Here is a 22,527-nt window from a genome sequence, read left to right as displayed (position 1 = left end):
TTGTGGCACAAAGAGATTTTTTAAGAAATTTTGCTTTTCTTTTTAAATTAACAATACAATTTTCTGTGGGTTGTGCTGCCTGCTGCATCGTTTTAATGTTGGGCATATGTTCAGCATGCTTTACACACAGGATGCAGGATGTACTTACCACAATGTTATTTTAAATCAGCTGCAATATCTGTGGTTTAGTTTTGCAAACCTTTAACCTGCTGTTTTTGTATGATTTGGTTTTACATATTAAAACTCTTCCCAAATTTACCAATATGTCATTTTACTATTAAAATTGTAATATAGGACACAGTGTGTATGATTACTGTTTTATCATTTTCTTTATTGTATTATAAAATAAAAAGGTTGAAACAAACCAGTTATAACAGTAAAACAGTTTGTTATAAGCTATTGTGCAGAATATATATTTGCATTTACTAATATGGATGGGACCTGCCATATTATCTGGTTGGGCCAAGCTGAATTTAAATTTACTCCTAGACTCCAATGTAGCAGTTACCCTGGGTGACAAACTATTATGTAAAACTGGATGATTACAATGCATCCTGCAGGCCTGGGGGCCCCCAGGGCTGTGCTGTAAATCACTTCCCATCATTTGGCTTCCTGAAACTTATTAATAACCTGGAGGGGGCTGTAGTTTCTTCACTGATATCCTATAGTCACCCGGACCATAGGGTGGAAGATAACACACACTAACCATTCACCTTTTACGATGAACTTGTGGGAATGGGATATAGTCAGATAAGATGTTCTGCCTCACCTCGCCTTGTACACTGCGTATACATATAGACTAGAGTTAGATGTCACATGGGTTACCAGCTATCTACAGGACACAGCATGCCCAACTAGGACTTGTAATTCCAAAACAGCTGGAGTTACACAGGTTGTCTTCACTTGCTTCGGACGCTTACCAGGCCTGTTGGAACTTTGAACAAATAGTGACAGGAGGGGAGTGGCTACTTCACTAAAAACTTATTTCTTCTTCTTAATTAGTTCTGCTTTATAGCCACATTGTCCCTTTTTCTGGAATGTTGGGCCCCGGCCAAGCTTCCTTCCTCATCCCATTTACACAAGGGTGCACTATTTATTTCTGTGCCTTGTCAACACCCCACAGTCTATGAATGGAGCCTCCATAAAGTGGTCTATATCATTACCATATTCCATGTACAGAGGACACCACTCAGGACCCCAGCTGTCGGAAGGTGAATCACGATGGAGGGGATGATTAGTCCAGATAGAGTGTTATAAGAGAGAGAGATATTTCTTCTAGGGATAAAAAAAATCTCCATTGTATTTGTGCTCTGTCTTTTACAAATATCTTTCAAGCACTTTATTTACTCAATATGTTTTCTTTTTTTTAAAATGTTGCAATCTTCTTGGTTATAAGAAGATATATGCGTTTACCTACATGTTTTGGTTCTAAGCCGTTTTTGTGTGTTTTGGTTCTGGTTTTGCCCAAAAATCCTCATGTGTTTTGTGTTTGGTTTTGGATCTGGATTTAATAAAAAATTGTGAAAAATGGGTAAAATCATGTGATTGTTTTATCTGTTCTTGCTCCTACAATACTATTCATAGCATTAGCATTAATTTCTAGTCATTTACAGGCTATTTACTAATGATCTCTTCACAACTGTCCAAACTTTCACCAGTTTTTGCCAAAGTCTGACTGGTTAAAATTAGTGACAGTGCAGCGACACAAGTACATGGCAGTTTAATGAAAGATACAATATTTACACCATGGTCTTGGGCCCCTTACAGCTGTGCCATCTGTACCCCCCTGATGGCGGCCCTGACACAAGACCTGTGCTGTACATAGGGTGAGCCCGGTGCGCCTCCTCATATGTCATTTTGTAAACTGCAGTCAAAGAAAATGGTTTAAATTGACGGACATGGTGACATAATAGTTGTGGAGGAAGACACCAGCAGCTTCTGTGTCTAACATGTTCAAATAGCTATGGGTCAATATCCAGCCTGTAAACGTAGAACAGTTAAGTCTGTTTAGATGTTATTTATTCTGTGCCACTAGTCTTACATGATCATTAGGAGCCAGTGTGATGTATCTAGCAGTTGTTCTACAGCTTGATGGCGTCACAGATGTTTTCGCAGGAGCATGATGACATGCACGATCAAACAAAGTCTCCCTTTGGAGTGAAACTTGCAGAAAATAAACCTCTGCATAACTTTACCATTACTAAGATAAAAAGAGATACTGAAAAAGACTGTTTGGCGGTTTCTCTTTGATTGGCATACAAAGAACAAATGACAGCCTGAATACTTTCAGTAAGTAAAGATTAAATATGGGCTACTATTGTTATCAATAAGGGTTTAGAGCAAAACTTTTTTGAAAAGACAAAAGAGATGAAAGAACTTGGAAAACAATGAAGAGAGCTAGAGGAAAAGTTGTGCTTCCTGGTGGTACCAAACCAAGCTGCAACAGATATTTCTAGCTGTGGTTTAACTGAGGGAAATATGGCAGCAAACATGTTGAGCAGTCCATAGATGGGAGTTTGTGTTCTGACATATTGATGTTGCATTGGATTTGGTTCATCTGAGAAATAGGGTTTCAAATGTAATGGGTGTTCTTAAAGTGCTGTGTGGCAAAGTTAAGGAAATTAACACAAATTCTGCAATGAAAGTAGCCATGGATCCATCCCCAAATTTTGACAGAAGTATCAAAAATTAGAACTGAGTGATGGACTAAGCCTGAAGGAGATTAAAATCTGATGTTTGTGTACATAACTATTTGACTCACTAAGGGGTTAACAATGCAGGGAAGGTGTGGTGATGACTAGGCAAGTGTCATAATGAGGTAAAAACAAGGGAACAGGTTAAAAGAGCAGGAAGGGTTCATTTAGCTCTATTGGTTCCAGGAATGCACCACTCTCTCCCATTCCTGACTTCTGGATCCGGTGTTCGCTAGCTGGTTGTGGTGTGCATGCTTCATACTAATGTACCCTGTTGTAAGAGTGGAACTGCTTACCACATCCAAATCTATGAATGACCCACGACTCTCAAAAAGAAGTGAACTGGAAGCTTTAGTACCAGCTGATCAGTGTCAAGCTAGTCATCAGAAACAAAACTTCTCTGTGAAAATATGGTATGGTCTAGTAACAAAGAAAAGGACACCAGTGAAGAGATTTTTTGCGAAAATAGTATCAAGAAAACATCCCTGTACTTAAGTTTTGAAGAAATGCCTGATTTCTGGTAACAATTTCATGAAGCAATTTTCTTCATTCTTGTCATTAAATAAAATGGACAGAGATGCAAAGATCCAATCTTTGAAAAAGCTATCTAATGAGGAAAAAGCAGAACTTTCTAGAAAGTTGTGCACATATGATAAGTGCACCAACTTGTTCTCAATTAGCTGTTTCTGTGTCTGTTAGTACGTCAAGCTGTACTAAAGGCAATGAAAATGGTCACAAATCAAAACGAAAGCCAGATGATTTCTTCATGGACTGATAATGGACAAGACGAAAGTAGTCAGTACATGTGTCAAGAAATAAACCAAACAATCAAAGCTCCTGCAAAGGAATAGTTTAAGAGAACACTACAATGGCGAACCTTCATCTCATAAAAACAATTCTGTGGATAAAAGTATTGTAGTGACTAGTAAAGCAAAAGTTTTAAAAACTATCCAGAGATCTGATACCCATGTTAATTGCAAAATAGATTCTCTTGACATTGGTAAAGGTAAGGCTTGTAAAGCTGAATTGTACCCCATCAGTAGAAATGGACATAAAGATATGAGGGTAAATGTATGATACTCCGATTTCTTCAACTCCCGCGAGATGACAGCTAAAATTTAAAGCGGCGCTGCCTTGTAAAGGCAAGTTTCCTTTTACAAGGCAGCGCCGCTTTAAATTTAAGCTGTCATCTCGCCGAACTCGCGGGAGTTGAAGAAACCGGAATATCATACATTTACCCCATGGAGTCAGAAGACCCCATGTAAAGTTGCAAAGGATGTCCTAGCAGTTCATTGTGTGTGCAAAGTATAGGACGTGTTGAAATTCACCCAGTTGTAATGCACATACAATATTCACTCCATTATTGGCTGTGAGGAACCCTGAGGAGGTCTTAGCGGGATGAGCCATTTTGCTATGAAATACCTGAGTTTTCAACAGATACACTGATACAGAGAGTTTCTTGCCTGTAAATGACCTGCATTTGTGTGCTAGCACTACTATTCTGAAAGGATGAGGAGGACGACGGTGAAGCTGCTGGCACTGCTGCTCCTAATGGCAGTATACATAACCAGTGGGCTGTCACGGTCATGTAGTATTTTGTTTGACTAGTACCACTTGTCCACATATCCGTAGTTAAGTGGACATTTTCTCGGGACTGAACTACTTTTTTATTAACCTCCCAGTGCAGCTGAGGAATTGCTATTCGGGAGAAATTAAATGCAGTTGGAATTTGTTAACGTCATCATCAACCTTTATTTATATAGCGCCAGCAAATTCCGTAGCGCTTTACAATTGGGAACAAAAATTGATAAAACAATACTGGGTAATACATACAGACAGAGAGGTAAGAGAACCCTGCTCGCAAGCTTACAATCTATAGGACAATGGTAGTTAGAAACACAAGGGCATGTGCTACATCATATTGCACAATGGACCAGCTAGAACGCAAAGGTAAAAGTATTGAGTGGGGGGTGTGTGTTGCAGTGTTGGTCAGAATGTTGTTGTCTTGCGTTAGCTGTGTAGAGGATGGTAATAGGGTAATCTAGGGAAATTAAGATGGTGGCTGAGGAATATCATAACCTTGTCTGAAGAGGTGGGTTTTCAGTGAACGCTTGAAGGTTTGAAGACCAGAGGAAAGTCTTACTGTGTGAGGGAGGGAATTCAACGTGGGTGCAGCCCGGAAAAAATCCTGTAACCTAGAATGGGAGGATGTGATGAGAGTGGAGGAGAGACGTAGATCTTGTGCAGAACAGAGGTGTCGAGTGGGGAGATATTTTGAGACCAGTGAGGAAATGTATGTCGGTGCAATTTTGTTGATGGCCTTGTATGTTAGTAGAAGAATTTTATATTTGATTCGTTGAAATACAGGCAGCCACTGTAGAGACTTGACAGAGTGGCTCAGCAGAGGAAAAACAGTAAGTAAGGAAAATCAATCTAGCCGCTGCATGTAAAATAGATTGTAGGGGTTCAAGTCTGACTTTGGGAAGTCCAGTAAGGAGGGAATTGCAATAGTCGATGCGGGAGATGATGAGTGCATGAATTAATGTTTTTGCGGTGTCTTGTGTCAGATATGTGCGTATTCTGGAAATGTTCTTTAACGTGAACAAATTACCTCAACTAATCGACTAAGACCTGATGCATTAACCTGAATGCTAACGTAGCTGTCATGGCTTTAGTGATCTGCTGTGCAACAGGATGCAGACTGTCATACTTGTTTCCTCTTGCAAACGCTTGCTTCATAGACAGTTGTGTAAAATGATGCTTCTTACTCTTCTTGATCCCCTTCTTCTGTATAGATGTATCACCCCCAGCAGCATCGGTTGTAGCACGCAAGGAAGTCTATTTGGGAATCAGTAATTGCTTTAAGGATTTTTTTGGGATTGAAACATTGGATGCAGGACTGAGTACTAATAATGAGGAGGTTGATGATGAAGGTACTACTGGTCCTCTTTTCGCTTCACAAATTCCCTGCCACCCTTCCCTGGTTTGATTGCCTTTTTGGTCATGTCATCATCATCATCACCATTTATTTATATAGCGCCACTAATTCTGCAGCGCTGTACAGAGAACTCACTCACATTAGTCCCTGCCCCATTGGGGCTTACAGTCTAAATTCCCTAACACACACACACACACACACACACACACACACACAGACTAGGGTCAATTTGTTAGCAGCCAATTAACCTACCAGTATGTTTATGTCACACGTGGTTTTCTGTGTTACTGAAAGTTTTCTTTCCTTTACAGAACAGGCACAGTTTGTCAGGAAAGCTTTTGCGGTCAGCAACTAATACATAGAGTGTTATCGCTCATTGGCACCTTTTGAAGCAACATGGCTCTTTGTCCCTTTGTGTGGGCACATCATTGTGAGTCGTGAAGGGGGTGTAGTCATACTGACACTAGATTTTGCACCGGCCATATTGTAAGGGAGGAGTCCTGCTAACAGTGTCAAGTGCCGGATGGCCACACACTGAATTTGGTTCGGGCATTAGTTGGTAGCTGACCTGCAAAGGCTTTCACCACCACCATAAGCTTCATAAAATCAATGAATTGTGACCTTAGAAACCTAAACATAGACCTTACACCAAACATTGTGTCAGTGTCTTTATTTATTGATGGACTGTGAAGTCAGGTAGAATACTTTGTCTGATAAGGAGAGGCATCAACAGTATGTAGTTTATACTGACAATGCTCCAGAGTCAAAGAACACCTTGTTTGACAGCTTCATAATGATGTGCCGAGACTTCCTGTCACAAGTCACTGAGACTGCCCGTCACAAGTTTGCTTTCACTAGAAACACTTTAGATTTAAAAAAAGAAAATAAGTATTTTTTCTTCCAAAGTCATACAGCAACAGTACCGTTTTTTTCCTACTAAATAGAAATACTTGTTCAGAATGATGTCTATAGTACTATACAATATATACCAGTGGTTCCCAAACTTTTGCAGTTCGCGGCACCCTTAAAGTCTCCATAATTTTTCAAGGCACCCCTCCAAAATAATTACTGAGCAGTCCTGTTTTAGAAGTAGTTGGGTCAAAAAAATGTAATAAGTATTTAGGTCAGGACAGAAATACTTATTTAGTTGTATGCAAAAATGCCCCCTCTGTATCCAGACACGCTGCCCCCTCTGCATCCAGACACGCTGCCCCCTCTCACACTGCCACGCATGCTGTACCCTCTGCCACGCTGCCCCCTCTGCCCTCTCATGCTGCGCCCTCTCCCTGCCCCCTGGCCCCCTGTCACGCTGTCCCCCTCCTCTGCCCTCTGTCACGCTGTCCCCCTCCTCTGCTTTCTCTCACCCTGTCCCCCTCCTCTGTCACGATGTCCCCCTCCTCTGCCCTCTCTCACGCTGCCCCCCTCCTCTGTCACAATGTCCCCCTCCTCTGCCCTCTCTCACGCTCTCCCCCTCCTCTGCCCTCTCTCACGCTCTCCCCCTCCTCTGCCCTCTCTCACGCTGTCCCCATCCTCTGCCCTCTCTCACGCTGTCCCCCTCCTCTGTCACGATGTCCCCCTCCTCTGCCCTCTCTCACCCTGTCCCCCTCAACTGTCACGATGTCCCCCTCCTCTGCCCTCTCTCACGCTGCCCCCCTCCTCTGTCACAATGTTCCCCTCCTCTGCCCTCTCTCACGCTGTCCCCCTCCTCTGCCCTCTCTCACGCTGTCCCCCTCCTCTGTCACGATGTCCCCCTCCTCTGCCCTCTCTCACACTCCCTCTCACTCTGCCCCGCGCCAGCCATAGAAAAAACAAACAACACATAAACTTGCCAATCCTCGCGGCGCCGGGACCCAGTATGTGACAAGCTGCGTGAGAGAGGAGGATACTGGGTCCTGGCGCCGCGCGGATTGCTAAGTTTATGTGTTGTTTGTTTTTTCTATGGCTGGCCCGCGGCACCCCTGTGACAGCACCGCGGCACCCCTGGGAGCCGTGGCGCACCCTTTAGGAACCGCGGATATATACCATTATACTGTATACAGTAGTCACTACTCTAAACTCTGACTGACTGACTCCCAATCGATCAGCAGAGTATTCTAGTAGACTGATCTATTTATAAATAAACTGCATTAAAATAATCAGTTATTGTTTTCTATGTAAACTTCCCTATTTCACCCTGCAAGCTGTTTTAAAATGGCAGATGAGAACAAGAGGAAGGGCTATATATAAAAGATATCAATCAAAAACTCGCAAAAAACACCTCTTAGAGCCTCACAATGCTACTATATGCCCTTTAGAATCCCATTTACCCCAAATTGCCTCTCAATTCTCCCACAAAAACAATAATCCTTCCTGTGTCTGTTATTTGAAAAATGACCTTTATCACAATCCATTGCTGCAGACCACATATGTAATAACGATAGAACTGATATTTATTCATAAATTTATGTAGAGATGGATGGATTTCTCATGTTAACATGTTCACATAAACTGACATATTTCTGTATCTGCCATGCATGGTTTCCATGAGATGTTTCATTCATTCCCGGGCTCTGTAATTCAGTTATATAGGTGCTTCTCATTAATGCAACCATTGTCCGAGTGTGGCGCAGCTGTTCACAAGCAGCGTGTCACAAATAAATCTTCTCCACAGATGTATGAAGTCTGGTGTAATGCATTTCCTCCTACTTACACAAGATATAACGTCTGCTTGTTTAGAAATGACCAGCTGTAAAGGAATAAAAATAACCTACTTCCATTAATGAGAGCTGCCTTTTTCATAACTTATAACAGATTTTGTTGTAAGCTAAGTATATGCTCCATTATTCTTAGAGCCTCTGCAGTGTCCTTGGTAAATATTATTACTCTTCTAGGGGTCTATGCATGAAGCTAATTTGACACTTAAAAGATGCGGAAACGGCTGTTTCACAGAAATGTCCCTGTTTAGGCAAATACCGTGCAGCATTGCAGTCCCCATAGATTAATATGGGGAATGTGATGTTCTGCAGTGCATGAAGATTTGAAAACCTTTTCTTTGCGCAGACAGGTAATGCCACCTCAGGCAGAATCTGATACACTGAAAGTGCTGTGCGCATGCGCACAGCGAGTCCTCCTGTCATCGGCAGTGCTAGGCTGCCGGTAAAATGCTTCGCAGCACAGGGATTTTGATCAAGTCTTGAAAAGGAGAGGGAGACTTGTTGGATTCGGGCTAAAAATTGATATGTAGCTCAGCGTCCTGCTGCAATACATTTGATAGATTCCTCATCCCCACTGTCACCAATGATGCATAGACCTCATATTGTATTATACAGACAAGTGTAAGCACTGGGTATTTTCTTACCTTTTCTAATAGCTACTAAGGGGGCCAGTTAAACACAGTAGACGTTTCATACATGTTCAGAAGAACATTTATGCTGGAACATCTCTCTCCCTGAGCCATCTCACCCACTACCTAAAAGCCAGCAGCCTATTTACCCTCATATATTTTTAACGGTATTTTAACGCACTATTACTGTAATAACTGTAATAGTGTGCCAATTGAATTCCCCCCTAGGTATTCTATATAGGACTTGTGCAGAAACTCTCATAATGTGTGGTTATTTCTTGTAAAATTTTAATTAAAACAAAAGTAACAACAATATGATGTTAAATGTGTAGACAATCAAAATGTGACTTCCCTTTCTCTCCTAGAAGAGTTACACTCTAACATTCCCTAATTTTATGCTAACCATGAATACTTATCACAAAGGTAATGTACGGATACTAATAGTTAAAAGTCATTATTACATGGATTTCTGTCAGTTATAAATAACTGACGATATCCACTATTTATCACAGATGAACAATACGATTGTGTCGCAGGGCCCAAATTTTTCAGCACAAATGCCCATATTCTATTTAATACACCACCCCAAATTCTTTACTTGTACTCTCTTAACATTGACAGCATGACTCCAGAGCTGGCATCCTGGAACTAGCTATCCACCGTGTGGGTGCTGTTCATCCAAAGAACATTATCAGAGAAAGTTTTGTTAAAATTCCTATAATTTAATTTAAATGCCCTCAATATTTAAAGTGGAGTCTACCTACATAGAAGGTTCTGAACAAGTTGAGCAAAGTTTAGTAGTGAGCGACACCACTACGGTTCCGTACTCCAGTTATCACAAGGTATAAGGGCTTTTCTATGTTTAATAACTAGGCCTCTTTTGATATAGTGTGTAGTCACAAGGACTTTTGAAGTAGCTCAAGCCTCTATGATGGTACTAGAAGTGAATTGATAAGCTATATTCTCATAGATGTTTGTTCAGCCCACAACGGATGCCTCCACTGTGTGCACATGACAGGTAATCTTTAGCGTTAGCCATAATTGCATACCCTCCCAGAATCTCCGGGAGGCTCCCGAATTTCTAGGAGTCATCTCAGAAGAGCAGTCACCCTCCAGGATCACAAGTTGAGGCAGGGCTAAATGACACAAATGCTGTGAATAGCAGCATTGAATGACAGGGGGCTGGCTATGGTGACACAATCGCATCATCACGCCCTCCCGCCCCTTCATGTCACTTGATCTCCCCTGGAGAGGAGACTCAAAAAATTGGCAAGTATGAAGTCAGCTGTCTATTTAATCAATTACTTTATATTTGTAGATGTACTGTAAAATATAGATGTGATGCAGAAACTTGGAATACTGTGCTGCTGCTAACTGACTAATCACAGAAAGCAGTGAGTGGGTTGGATGTGTGTGGGGGATTTTTAATTTTTCTTTTGTGAGTGTTAGAATATAGAAACGTTCTGTGCTGGGAGATTACCTCTTTAAGTGGGAGATGTAATTGGTCTAAATACGTCATATGCTTTTGAGGGCTTTGTAATTGAGTGACTGTACAGGTCCCTTGCTGTGTTTTCTCATTGCACTGTTCTAGCAGGCTCATTCTCTACCATCACTCCCCTCCCCACTTGTCTTCTCAGTATCTGGTTAAAGTCACAACGTTTAGTAGACCTTGCAGTCTGCAGATTGTTTTGCAGCGGCCATAAAGTGAGAAACAGGCTTTGTGGTTTTTTTTGTTTTTTTCTATTAGTGATGTTACTTTAAGTTGATGCTCTGTCACCAACATAAAATTATGGTGGTCTTTCTAAAGCATATAGGTATTATCTAACTAGCTGTGTATTATAGCAGCCATACACTGGGTACCATTGAGCGACAAGTTCATTGTTCATTTTGCCCGCATACATAGGTGGTCAGGTTAGATGAAATCGGGCTGTTATGTACTTTTTAGTATCACTAGTATTGTGGTTGGATGATAATCTCTCTCACACACACACACACACACACACACACACACTGATATAGGTTCTTCCAGCTAAAATTACACAATAATTCGATCCGTCTGGGTAGAATCATTATCGGACACAGAAATGTGGTAATGACCTAATTCCTTTGCCGAAAGCTACTGTGTCAATGATAATCTTTCTTTTCATACTAATAGAGAATACTGCTAAATGTTTCTTCTATATCTCTTTTTATATACAATGCATTTGGCTTTGTGGAGTGGTTACCGGATAGATAAAAATGAGAGGTAGGATACATTCATTAATTGGATGGGAAATTAAATAAATCTGGGTGTTGATTAGCAGCAATGGAAGTAAACCTGTACAGAAGGGCTGAAAAACTTGGTGCTCTCCATCTGATGTGGAACTAGAGGTAACCAAATGCCATGACTTGATGCGGTGGGCTGTGGGCTACCTTGGGCTGGGTCACTGGGCTGCCTGCATTTTTTTCCCCTTGAAAATGTTACGAACAGGCTGCTGAGCCGAGTTTTTCTCCCTGGGCTAAAATTTGCCAGCCAGCCCCTGGTGTACTGGGACTTGTAGTTCTACAGCAAGTCTAGGGTCGCCGATTGCCCACTTATGTACAGCGTCTTCTTTTCTAAACAATGGGCCTCATTTATGAAGGGCAAAACTGCAGAGTGCATGGTTGCAATTGGGTCTCTTCCTATGGATCTAATGGGACACCTTTTTTGCCTTCCAGTTGGTTTTCAGCGGACAGACTGTGCCCAACCTAATGAAAAGCTGAAGACAAACAAAAATCCCAAAAAACAATAAAACCAAGTTCCTATGTCCCCTCACTCTTAAAATTAATGTAAGACATAAATTAGGCTAAATAAATAAATTTTAAGAGAAAAGCTGAAACTTTTATGCAATGAAAGAAGTAGTGGCTCTAAAGTGGTCAGATGATGTACTTTGATATAACATTTATACTTTTGCATATTGCGCCACTTTAGAGATTTTGCTTCTTTACAAAGGCGCTGCTCTAGTTTATGTTGTTGCATCCAAAGAGCAAAAAGAAGGCATGCATATTAAGGTGCACTGTGCAGGACATATAGGTAATTTGTGGTGCCTATCCAGTGCACTCCGTAAATGAGGTCCACTCTGACTGGGTCTCCATTTTTTTGCCAAAAAGTTTAACTCACAATGTTTATTTTCACTGCTTAAATACCAAATTAGCAGGATAAGTGGGAATATATTCCTATACCTGTTGTACCTTATTTAGAATCTAAAAGTAGGGTTGCCGTGTTTATGGCCTGAGCAGCATTCAGGTCACATGAATGTGCTGATTTTTCACTCCAAAATGTTGGATGCCCAAGTGATGACTGATGTGTTTTACTCCATTTGCAGTGACTTGTTTCCAAGCAGACTTTCATTTTTCTTTTCCATTGGATATGACAACACATAAGTTCACGTCACTGCATGCTTGTAATCATACATCAAAAAAGTCCAGATATTCGGAGGCCAAATTGGGTCTACTGGAAAGGATTTATGGCATGGGCAAATTACGGTGTCGATCGCTTGGGACCATTGCCTATATTGTCCTTATTTTCCAGTTGTGAATGTTGTTAGGGGCGTATCTAACGCTGGTTACAAACACTAAAATCTTTCACCTTGGCTCAAAAGCTCAGCGACTGGACAGTCGGAAGATGACCGCACACACCGGTTCTCTTCCGTTTTAAACCAATCTCGTTAGGAAAATTTTTGGGACATCAGTTGATATGTCCTGTGATATGATGCCAAATGCCTGATGGTACCTCCAGTTTCGCTTAAGGCAAAAGAAGCCCATTTGATTCCCTGTAGCAGTGTGGGTTTATGTAGCGGGAGTAGAATGAGAACACACTACTTTGGTAACACCAGTAACAGAAATATTTATAGTCTGGCACAGGTAATGGTTGCCAGTTAAGGTGGTTTGTTAGCAGGTCCAGGATGTGTTTTAACGCCTGCAGGGACAGCCTCGCTGACTCAGTATGTAGGTTTCATTCCAACCTCAGCCACCTCTTCCTCTTTGTCTTGTTATAGCTGAGATCAATGCATCACTGCTTTCTACACTTCCGTTTTCCACTTCACCATAGCTGACCACGACTGTACTACCGTCGTCACCAGTCACCAAATGTTTCATGTTACCTGTGTTTTATAGACTATTACATATTTATTTATGCTGGAATTTATCTGCAGCTTTTATTTATGTTAGTAGTATAGACATCAGGCTGAGATAATTATCTCACCCTGCACCAACTTTCTGATCCCAATAAGCTAGCAACAGATATGGCAACTTGCCGCTTGGCCCAACCACTACCGCCTGTAAACAGACAGGTAGCATTGTCTTGCAACTGCATTTACCAACACCCTTAAAAATGATCCTGATGATTTCAGTTTGATCATTGTTGGACATTGTAGTGATTTCAGGCCTGCAAGTGTGCCAAAGGGGAAAAATTGCCCTATATTACTGCTGATATTGTAGCACTTATCAAATGACATAAAATACTTTTATATGGCTGAGTTTATTGAGCCCAGATGGTCAGTCAGAAAGTCGATGCATAGTTCAGGAGCAGATTAAGATCTCCCACTTGTGTAGTTTTTTGTTGCATTATGAATTTAAGTTAAAAGCAACAAATAAATGTCACATTCACAATATTATTTGTAAACATTTCCATATATTGAAACATCTTTATTCGTATGTATTTCTACCTATTTATTCTCTCTAATATATATATCTAGCCAAAAACATCCACCTCTGGAAATCATAATAAATAAATAAGGAGTATACTACTTGGACTTTCCTCATTTACCGCTTTCCTGACTTACTTTCTACTTAATGTTCACTATCAGGTTGAAACTTTAACTCTAATACCAGCTGTATAATGTTCAGCATGTAATAGACCTGATAGAACAGAAGAGGATAAATTGTGCAAGAATTTTCCACACACAGCACCCCTCTTTCATCCTGGTGACGAGCTGTGAAATGTCCTGCCCTCTTTGATTATCATCTGCGAAGGGTGATAATTGTTCTTTATGAATTGCAGATGTTATTCGTTAATCACTGCTTACAGGGCCAGCAAAAATGTGACTGATCTTGATATGGCCACAAGAGGATTTCCCATCAAAGTTCTAATGGAGAAGTTTCTTTTTATTATTTTTTTTATCAGATCTTTCTGTTGGATTAAATGTTGTTCAATAAAAGACATTGCATGATAAAATGTTCTTCAAGGTGCAGGTGATTTTTGTTTTATGAGGTTTGTTACAGCCCCACCTTAATAGTTCATGCTAAATGAGTAGTGGTCTGAAGTTATGGGAGGTATTGAAAAGTCAGTGTTCAGTGTGAACTATTGAGGTTAGTGGTTGACAAAATGTATCTAAACACATCTCATGTGACCTTGAAACGTAGATCACCCAAAATAACCATATGTTGCTATTCCAAGAGCTTTACTATTGACAGGTCAATGACGTATAACACAGTATATCGATTTCCCACTGACATAGAGCAATGATGGTTCTTAAATAGCTCTGCGTCACTGTACACAGTCAGAGGAATATCATATTCATTTCCATAAACACTGCAGCTCTGTTTAAAGGGAAAGTGGCACGTGCTATGAAAAATTCTAATAAGTGAATGGTCTGCAAACTATTACAGTGCAATGATGCCAGTGCACACACTTAGGATTGTTTCTTTGTATTTACAGACTAAATAGTTATAACTGTGATCAAGACAAGAAGTTGACAATTCTTTGTTATTTTTGCAGGCATTTCTATACCGCATCAGACAGAATATCGTAGACAAGACAGAAAACTGCATCTCAGAGGAAAATGTTAAGGTATATTGTTGAGAGTACCTATGTTTATCTCTAGGAAGCTTTCATGTTCCTCTTGATATTATTATCTGTTGGCAATGTTTCACAGTGTAGAATGTGAAGTGTTTATTCATTTTAGATATGTGTAACTTGCTGTCACTTACAGGAACCAATCATGCACAGTCCCCCCTTTATATCTCCAACCCCGCTTATCACCAAGGTATTCATTAGTATATTTTCATCCATCTTGGTTAACACCAGTTTTGAAACTACAGAAGTTTGAGAAGAAGGGGTTGTTTCAGGATAAAGATGGAGACATATGATTGGTTCTAAGCCAGACAGGTCAGCATGTGACCAGTATCCACTCATTTTGATCAATCTTATACCGCAATTTCTAGTCTGGCACATTGACCCTCATTTAACTACTCTCAGTCACTATAAAGCACCATCACATGTTTTTACAAAGGAACCATATCACCCCTCAGCCCCTTAAACCAGGATACCAATAAAAGCTGTTGTGTGATTTTTGCCTAGTATGGCCTCGCCATTATAGCATATATTGATGCAGACAATATTCTGTGTGCTAGTATGGTAATTACTATCTGCCACAACATTTCTAAAGGAGCAGTAAACCTAAATGCAAGTTACTTTATATACAAGACTTAATAAAACCATTCACAACTTGAGAAGTTTATTGTGCATGCATTATATATAAGTATTTACTTATGCTGTGTGTGTGTGTGTGTGTACGTGTGTGTACATACTCCACAAGACCTCTGATGGTGTCTTGTGGCATCTGACCCTTTACGTCCTGTAAATCGTGAGCTGTGACTTCCATGGCTCTGACTTGCTTTTTTAGCACATCCCACAGATGCTTGATCGGATTGAGTTCTGGGGAATTTGGAGGCCAAATCAACACCTTGAATACTTTGTGATGTTCCTCAAACCATTGCTGAGCAATTTTTACAGTGTGGCAGGGCGCATTATCCTGCTAAAAGAGGCCACTGCCATCAGGGAATACGGTTACCATGAAGGGGTGTACTTGGTTTGCAACAATGTTTAGGTTAGTGGTACGTATCCATGTAACATCAACAAAAAAGCCAGGACCCAAGGTTTCCCAGCAGAACATTGACCACATCATCACACTGCATCCAACTGCTTGCCTTCTTCCCATAGTGCATCCTTGTGTCATTTCTTCTCCAGGTAAACAATGCACATACACCCAGCCGCCCACATGATGTAAAAGAAAATGTGATTCATCAGGCCAGGCCACCTTCTTCCATTGCCCCATGATCCAGATCTGGCGCTTATGTGCCCATTACAGACGCTTTAAATGGTGGACAGGGGTCAGCATGGGCACTCTGACCATAAGCAGCAAGCTGCGATGTACTGTGTTCTGATACCGTTCTACCACAGCCAGCATTCGGTGGTGGTCATTTCAGCGACTACCACTAACCCGATACTACTTACCCCGAGAAAGATTACTCGACCGTCACTTTTCCTACATACTTGTCAAGCCGAATGTTTATTATAGTGATTTGCAAGAATTGCAATGAGCTCACCGGGAGCCAGCTGTAAATGATGTTACTTTTAAAGCTGACAGTATTGTTTGTGGTCTTAAAGGGATAATTTAAGGAAGCACTGCCTCTATAATGTAAAAGCCTTACTAAAATACATTGTGGACCCGCCGCATCCTTAAATTATCCCTTTAACACCATAGATAATACTGTCGGCTTTAAAAGTAACGTAATTTACAGCTGCCGCCCTGTGAGCTCATCGCAATTCTTGCAAATCACTATAATAAACATTCGGCTTGACAAGTATGTAGAAAAAGTGACGGTCGGGTAATCCTTGTCGGGGTAACTAGTATCGGCTTTATCATGCTCTCTTTAACGTACCACACCCCCAGCATTAACTGTTTAAGCAATTTAAGCTACAGTAGCTCTCCTGTGTGATCGGACCAAATAGGCTAGCCTTTGTTCCTACACGTATCATTTAGCCTTGGACGCCCATGCTCCTGTCGCCGGTTCACCGGTTTTCCTTCCTTGGGGAATTGTCATGCATAAACAGGAAAGGGCCTTCCCTAAATTTTTGTCACAATGTTGGAAGCACACAATTCTGTAGAATGTCATTGTAGCCTATAACATGATGATTTCCCTGAACTGGAACTAAGGGGTCCAGGCCAACCCATGGAAAACCTCTAAAATGTACAGTTGGCTGGTATCCTCCTCATTCGTCCTCACACTGATAGTGAAGTGTGAATGGTCAATTCAGAGAATGTTTCTGCTGCTCCAATGGCAGTGTGGTCCACACCATTCCAGTCAATGTTTGGCATTGTGCATGGTGATCTAGGACCTTGTGTGCGGCTGCTGAGTTATGGAAACCCAGTCAATGAAGGTTTCAATAAACAGTTCTTGTGTTGATGTTGCTCCTGGAGGCAATTTGGAATTTGATAGTGTGTGTTGCAACTGAGGACAAACTATTTTTATGTGCTACATGCATCAGTACTTGTGGTCCTGTTCTGTGAGCTTGTGTGGCCTAAAGCTTTGCAGCTGAGCAGTTATTGCTCCTAGATCAGTGTTTCTCAACTCCAGTCCTCAGGACCCACTAACAGTGCAGGATTGCCAGGTGACCAGTGAAATAATTATACCACCTGCTACACTGTGTCAGTCAGTAATGAATACACCTGTGCACCAACAAGGAGATATGGAAAACATGTACTGCTAGGGGGTCCTGAGGACTGGAGTTGAAACACTGTCCTAGATGTCTCCGTTTCACAATAACAGCACTTACAGTTGACCGGGGCAGCCTGGGAAAGTGTCAAGTTGAAAATCACTGAGCGCTTGAGTACGACACATTCGTTTTATGGCTAATGTTTGACTCTGCAGTAGTCTTTAAAGCAACGCTCAAAACGACATGAGGAGACCGAAGCTGTCATCTCTGACACCCTAACAGCACATTGTGTCGTCCTTCAAAGTGATGTCATTGCAGCTGTCTAGGATTTTTATTGATCATAGTTCTTTCAAGTCTCATTTTTGCAGATGGTATGAACAATCTGTCGGGGATGACAGCTTTGGTGTCTTCATGTTGGGGTATGTGTTGTCGGTGTTTAGAGCATCGCTATGTTTTTCAGTGAATGTATGTATGTATATGTACAGTCAGGTCCATAAATATTGGGACATCGACACAATTCTCATATTTTGGGCTCTATACACCACCACAATGGATTTGAAATGAAACTAACAAGATATGCTTTAACTGCAGACTTTCAGCTTTAATTTGAGGGAATTTACATCCAAATCTGGTGAACAGTGTAGGAATTACAACGGTTTCTATATGTGCCTCACACTTTTTAAGGGACCAAAAGTAATGGGACAAACTAAACAAGCCTACATCAAACTTTCACTTTTTAATACTTTGTTGCAAATCCTTTGCAGTCAATTACAGCCTGAAGTCTGGAAGGCATAGACATCACCAGATGCTGGGTTTCATCCCTGGTGATGCTCTGCCAGGCCTCTACTGCAAATGTCTTCAGTTCCTGCTTGTTCTTGGGGCGTTTTCCCTTCAGTTTTGTCTTCATCAATTGAAATGCATGCTCAATCGGATTCAGGTCAGGTGATTGACTTGGCCATTGTATAACATTCCACTTGTTAGCCTTAAAAAACTCTTTGGTTGCTTTTGCAGTATGCTTCGGGTCATTGTCCATCTGCACTGTGAAGCGCCGTCCAATGAGTTCTGAAGCATTTGACTGAATATGAGCAGATAATATTGCCCAAAACACTTCAGAATTCATCCTGCTGCTTTTGTCAGCAGCTCATCATCAATAAATACAAGGGAACCAGTTCCATTGGCAGCCATTCATGGCCACGCCATGACACTACCACCACCATGCTTCACTGATGAGGTGGTATGTTTTGGATCATGAGCAGTTCCTCTTCTTCTCCATACTCTTCTCTTCCCATCACTCTGGTACAAGTTGATCTTTGTCTCATCTGTCCATGGGATGTTGTTCCAGAACTGTAATGGCTTTTTTAAATGTTGTTTGGCAAACTCTAATCTGGTCTTCCTGTTTTTGTGGCTCACAAATGGTTTACATCTTGTGGTGAACCCTCTATATTCACTCTTGTGAAGTCTTCTCTTGATTGTTGACTTTGACACATATACACCTACCTTCTGGAGAGTGTTCTTGATTTGGCAAACTGTTGTGAAGGGGTTTTTCTTCACCAGGGGAAAAAGTCTTCTGTCATTCCCCACAGTTGTTTTCCGTGGTCTTCCGGGTCTTTTGGTGTTGCTGAGCTCTCCGGTGCGTTCTTTCTTTTAAAGAATGTTCCAAACAGTTGATTTGGCCACACCTAATGTTTTTGCTATCTCTCTGATGGGTTTGTTTGGATTTTTCAGCCTAATGATGGCTTGCTTCACTGATAGTGACAGCTCTTTGGATCTCATATTGAGAGTCGACAGCAACAGATTCCAAATGCAAATGTCACACCTAGAATCAACTCCAGACCTTTTACCTGCTTAATTGATGATGAAATTATGAGGGAATAGCCCACACATGTCCATGAAATAGCTTTTGAGTCGATTGTCCCATTACTTTTGGTCCCTTAAAAAGTGGGAGGCACATATAGGAACCGTTGTAATTCCTACACCGTTCACCTGATTTGGATGTAAATACCCTCAAATTAAAGCTGAAAGTCTGCAGTTAAAGCACATCTTGTTAGTTTCATTTCAAATCCATTGTGGTGGTGTATAGAGCCTAAAATATGAGAATTTTGACGATGTCCCAATATTTATGGACCTGACTGTATATATATATATATATATATATATATATATATATATATATGTGTGTGTGTGTACATGTATGTAGATATAGATATATATATATATATATATATAGATATATAATTTTAAATGATGGTGGGGATTTACAAGATTGGAGCTTTAATAATGTGGATAGAGGGTTAATTTATCATGATTAGAAGGAGAAATGATGGGGTCAGGATAAAGATGAAGGGAAGAACATGGCCATAGTGATGAAGAGATATATATTAATAGAGGGATTATAAGAAGAGGAAATGAAGGGAGCATAGAGAATGTACTTGAGGGTGGGATACTGGAGTGAGATGAAGAAGAGGGTTGAGGTGGAGATAGACAATAGAGAAGGGTTATGAAGTGGATTGGAAGTGGGTAATGTCCTAAGATACATATATGTATGTAATGGTGGTGGGGTCAATCATTTATTAACGAATACAGGTCGCTGCCCTAATGCATTTTTTCCATATGGTTCCCACCAGGATATGATGGATGTTCAGAGATGAGAATGAAGACCTTGTTACTGTGAAGTTACTTTGACTGGTACTCTAGATACAGAGAGATATCTTTCATATCTGTTTACTTCCTGGGGTTTCACACCTCTCTGCAGCAATGTTCTGTGTGTGTTTCCTGGACAGTGGCACTTACAGGCTGGGGCTGGCCAATCTTCACAGCAGTTATAATTAGATCAACATTAAATAGCATTGTGCTTTCACAGCGACATTATTCAGTAGAAAAAAACCTCATCTGACCTGTTGCACAGTCTTTTGTGAACTGTGTGTTTAAAAATTATTATTTTTTTTTTACAAGAATAGTGTTCGGTTTAAATATTACTGCATGCAATTGCCCGTCATCTTTGAATGCATGAAATATTCACAAAGGAGAACTCCCATCACTGTACCATGGGGGGGATGGGTGTAAAAATTGTCACAGGGGTAAAGGATTGGTATACTGTCACTCTAGGTGTAGGTGTATAATGTAGGGATAACTCACAGTGGATTTAGGGGTAAAGGGTTGGTAAACTGTCACTCTAGGGGGTAAATGTATGAAAGTGTGATTACTGCAAGTCACCGGAAATCGGTGACTTTGAAGTGAAAATTTAAAGCGGCTATTTCTTGTAAAGGCTGATGTTCACTGCATCTTCACAGGAGTTATGGGTTGTCAGCTCAAATTTACTTTATACTGATGTTAAAAGGAAGCTAAAACTCTATTGTTCTCTATTCATATGTAGCAAACGTATGTGAAAATCTAAAAAAAAATTAAGAAAAGAGCAGAGAGGGCAACAATGTGATGCAGGGGACAGCTATGGAGGGCCCACAATGTGATGAAGAGGGGGCAGTGGGGATGAAGGTGATAATGTGATGTAGGGGACAACAATGGATGGTGCACAATGTGATGAAAGAGGGGGGGGGCAGTGATAATGATGGGGAGGGCACAGTGTGATGAGGAGGGGGCACAGTGAAGCAGCGTGCACAGTGGGATGAGTTGGGGGTACAGTGGGATGAGGAGGGGACAGTCGTGATGAAGGGGCACAGTGTGATGATGAAAGGGCAGTGTGATAAAGATGGTACAATGGCACAGTGTGATGTTGAAGGGGGCACAGTGGAAAAATAAGGGGGCTTGTGTGATGTTGAAGGGAGGGGACAAAATGTGTGATGAAGAAGGGTGCACAACCAAACTAATTTGCCAAGAATATCAAATCTTATTACAAAGAATACATATTCTTCATTTATATTATTCATATAGCAATTCATGTTTGCTGTTTAATATATTTATTTGTATTACTCTCTTTATTAAAGTTTGTTATAGGGTTTGCTTTAAAAGAAGCAGCACTAATGAATGAACCAATAGTTTATAAAAGAGGAGGGTGCAAATTTATTTTTTGCAGGGGGCTGCCAGACATTTGAGCACTGGCTCTGCCCTTTAATGCTAGCGGTGAAAAGCAAAGCTTGATAAATTGATTCAGTTCACCATCCCCAAAGAGGTCTGCTAAACATGTGAAGGTTGCTTAAGGTCAGAGAAATCTCAGATTTTCTTTTAACTGGGACGAAGTGGTGAAGGAGCCTTTTTACGGCACTTTTGCTGGATTTTAGGCTCCTAACCGCTTCATAAATAGACCCCACATTGTGATATTTTCCGTTGTGTGCGCACAGACAGACAAAGCAATTGTCTGGTTAATATATTTCACACCTAAATGTGATGGTCACAAGTGACCTGTACGGTCTGTTAGTCTCAGCATGATTACAGGGATTTGCCTTATGTTAATTGTACATGAGTAGTGTAATAACGCCTTTCTCTGACCCCGGAAAATGTAAGGTAGAATATCTTTTGCAGCCTGAGTGGTGGTCTGGAGCGGAGAGACTATTATTTCATGGAGGAATGCAGAGCTGACAGATAACACTCTGAGGACACAGTAGCAGGAAACTCCAGTGGAGACGACTGAGATCACAGGAGCCAGTGCTCGCCACCAGGGAAATGTTTAAGGAAGGAAAAAGCCACAAGCACCCTGAGACTTTACTGCAGGCTCCTGAAATAACAGATCGCTCAATAGACATAGAGAGGGAATGGCCCCATTTTGTTGCTAATAACAATTGAAGGGGGAATTCTCTGGTGCTGTGTTCTTTCTGATAAGATGGCAATTCTTTTGAGTGAAGCCAAATGGCGACTGATGAGAGAGTTTGTTAGTTTACACTGAAACTTTTCACACCCTTTAAATCCATCTCACAAGCGGATTCAATGCACATTTTACTGAAAAAAATGAAACGTAAATCTAAGTTGCTGGTGTGGCCGATAACAGTGACAAATAAAAATTTACGAGTCTCCATAAAGTGAAAACACATGAAATGGATGCAGGTCTGTGGGCTGGAGTCTATGGCCAGCAGGAGTGCCAGTATGACAGGTCTTGTATGCAGTGTCGGACTGGGGCATGATGGGCCCACCGGGGAAACCAATGACTGGGGCCCACCTAATACCA

The 22,527-nt window shown here is 41.1% G+C and overlaps 1 protein-coding gene across 1 annotated transcript in view; it reads left to right on the top strand.

Moving 5' to 3' along the window:
- PREX1 (phosphatidylinositol-3,4,5-trisphosphate dependent Rac exchange factor 1) overlaps positions 1–22,527 on the top strand; it is a 192,644-nt gene that overhangs the window by 45,826 nt on the left and 124,291 nt on the right. The window contains exon 2 of the mRNA XM_075176396.1: positions 14,691–14,762. Coding sequence (XP_075032497.1) covers positions 14,691–14,762 — 72 coding nt within the window. The remainder of the gene's footprint in view (positions 1–14,690; positions 14,763–22,527) is intronic.

The sequence above is a fragment of the Mixophyes fleayi genome, chromosome 6, assembly GCF_038048845.1.
Source record: "Mixophyes fleayi isolate aMixFle1 chromosome 6, aMixFle1.hap1, whole genome shotgun sequence".
NCBI lineage: Eukaryota > Metazoa > Chordata > Amphibia > Anura > Limnodynastidae > Mixophyes > Mixophyes fleayi.
Note: the sequence above shows the minus strand (reverse complement) of the source record. Positions and strands in the feature narration are given on the sequence as shown.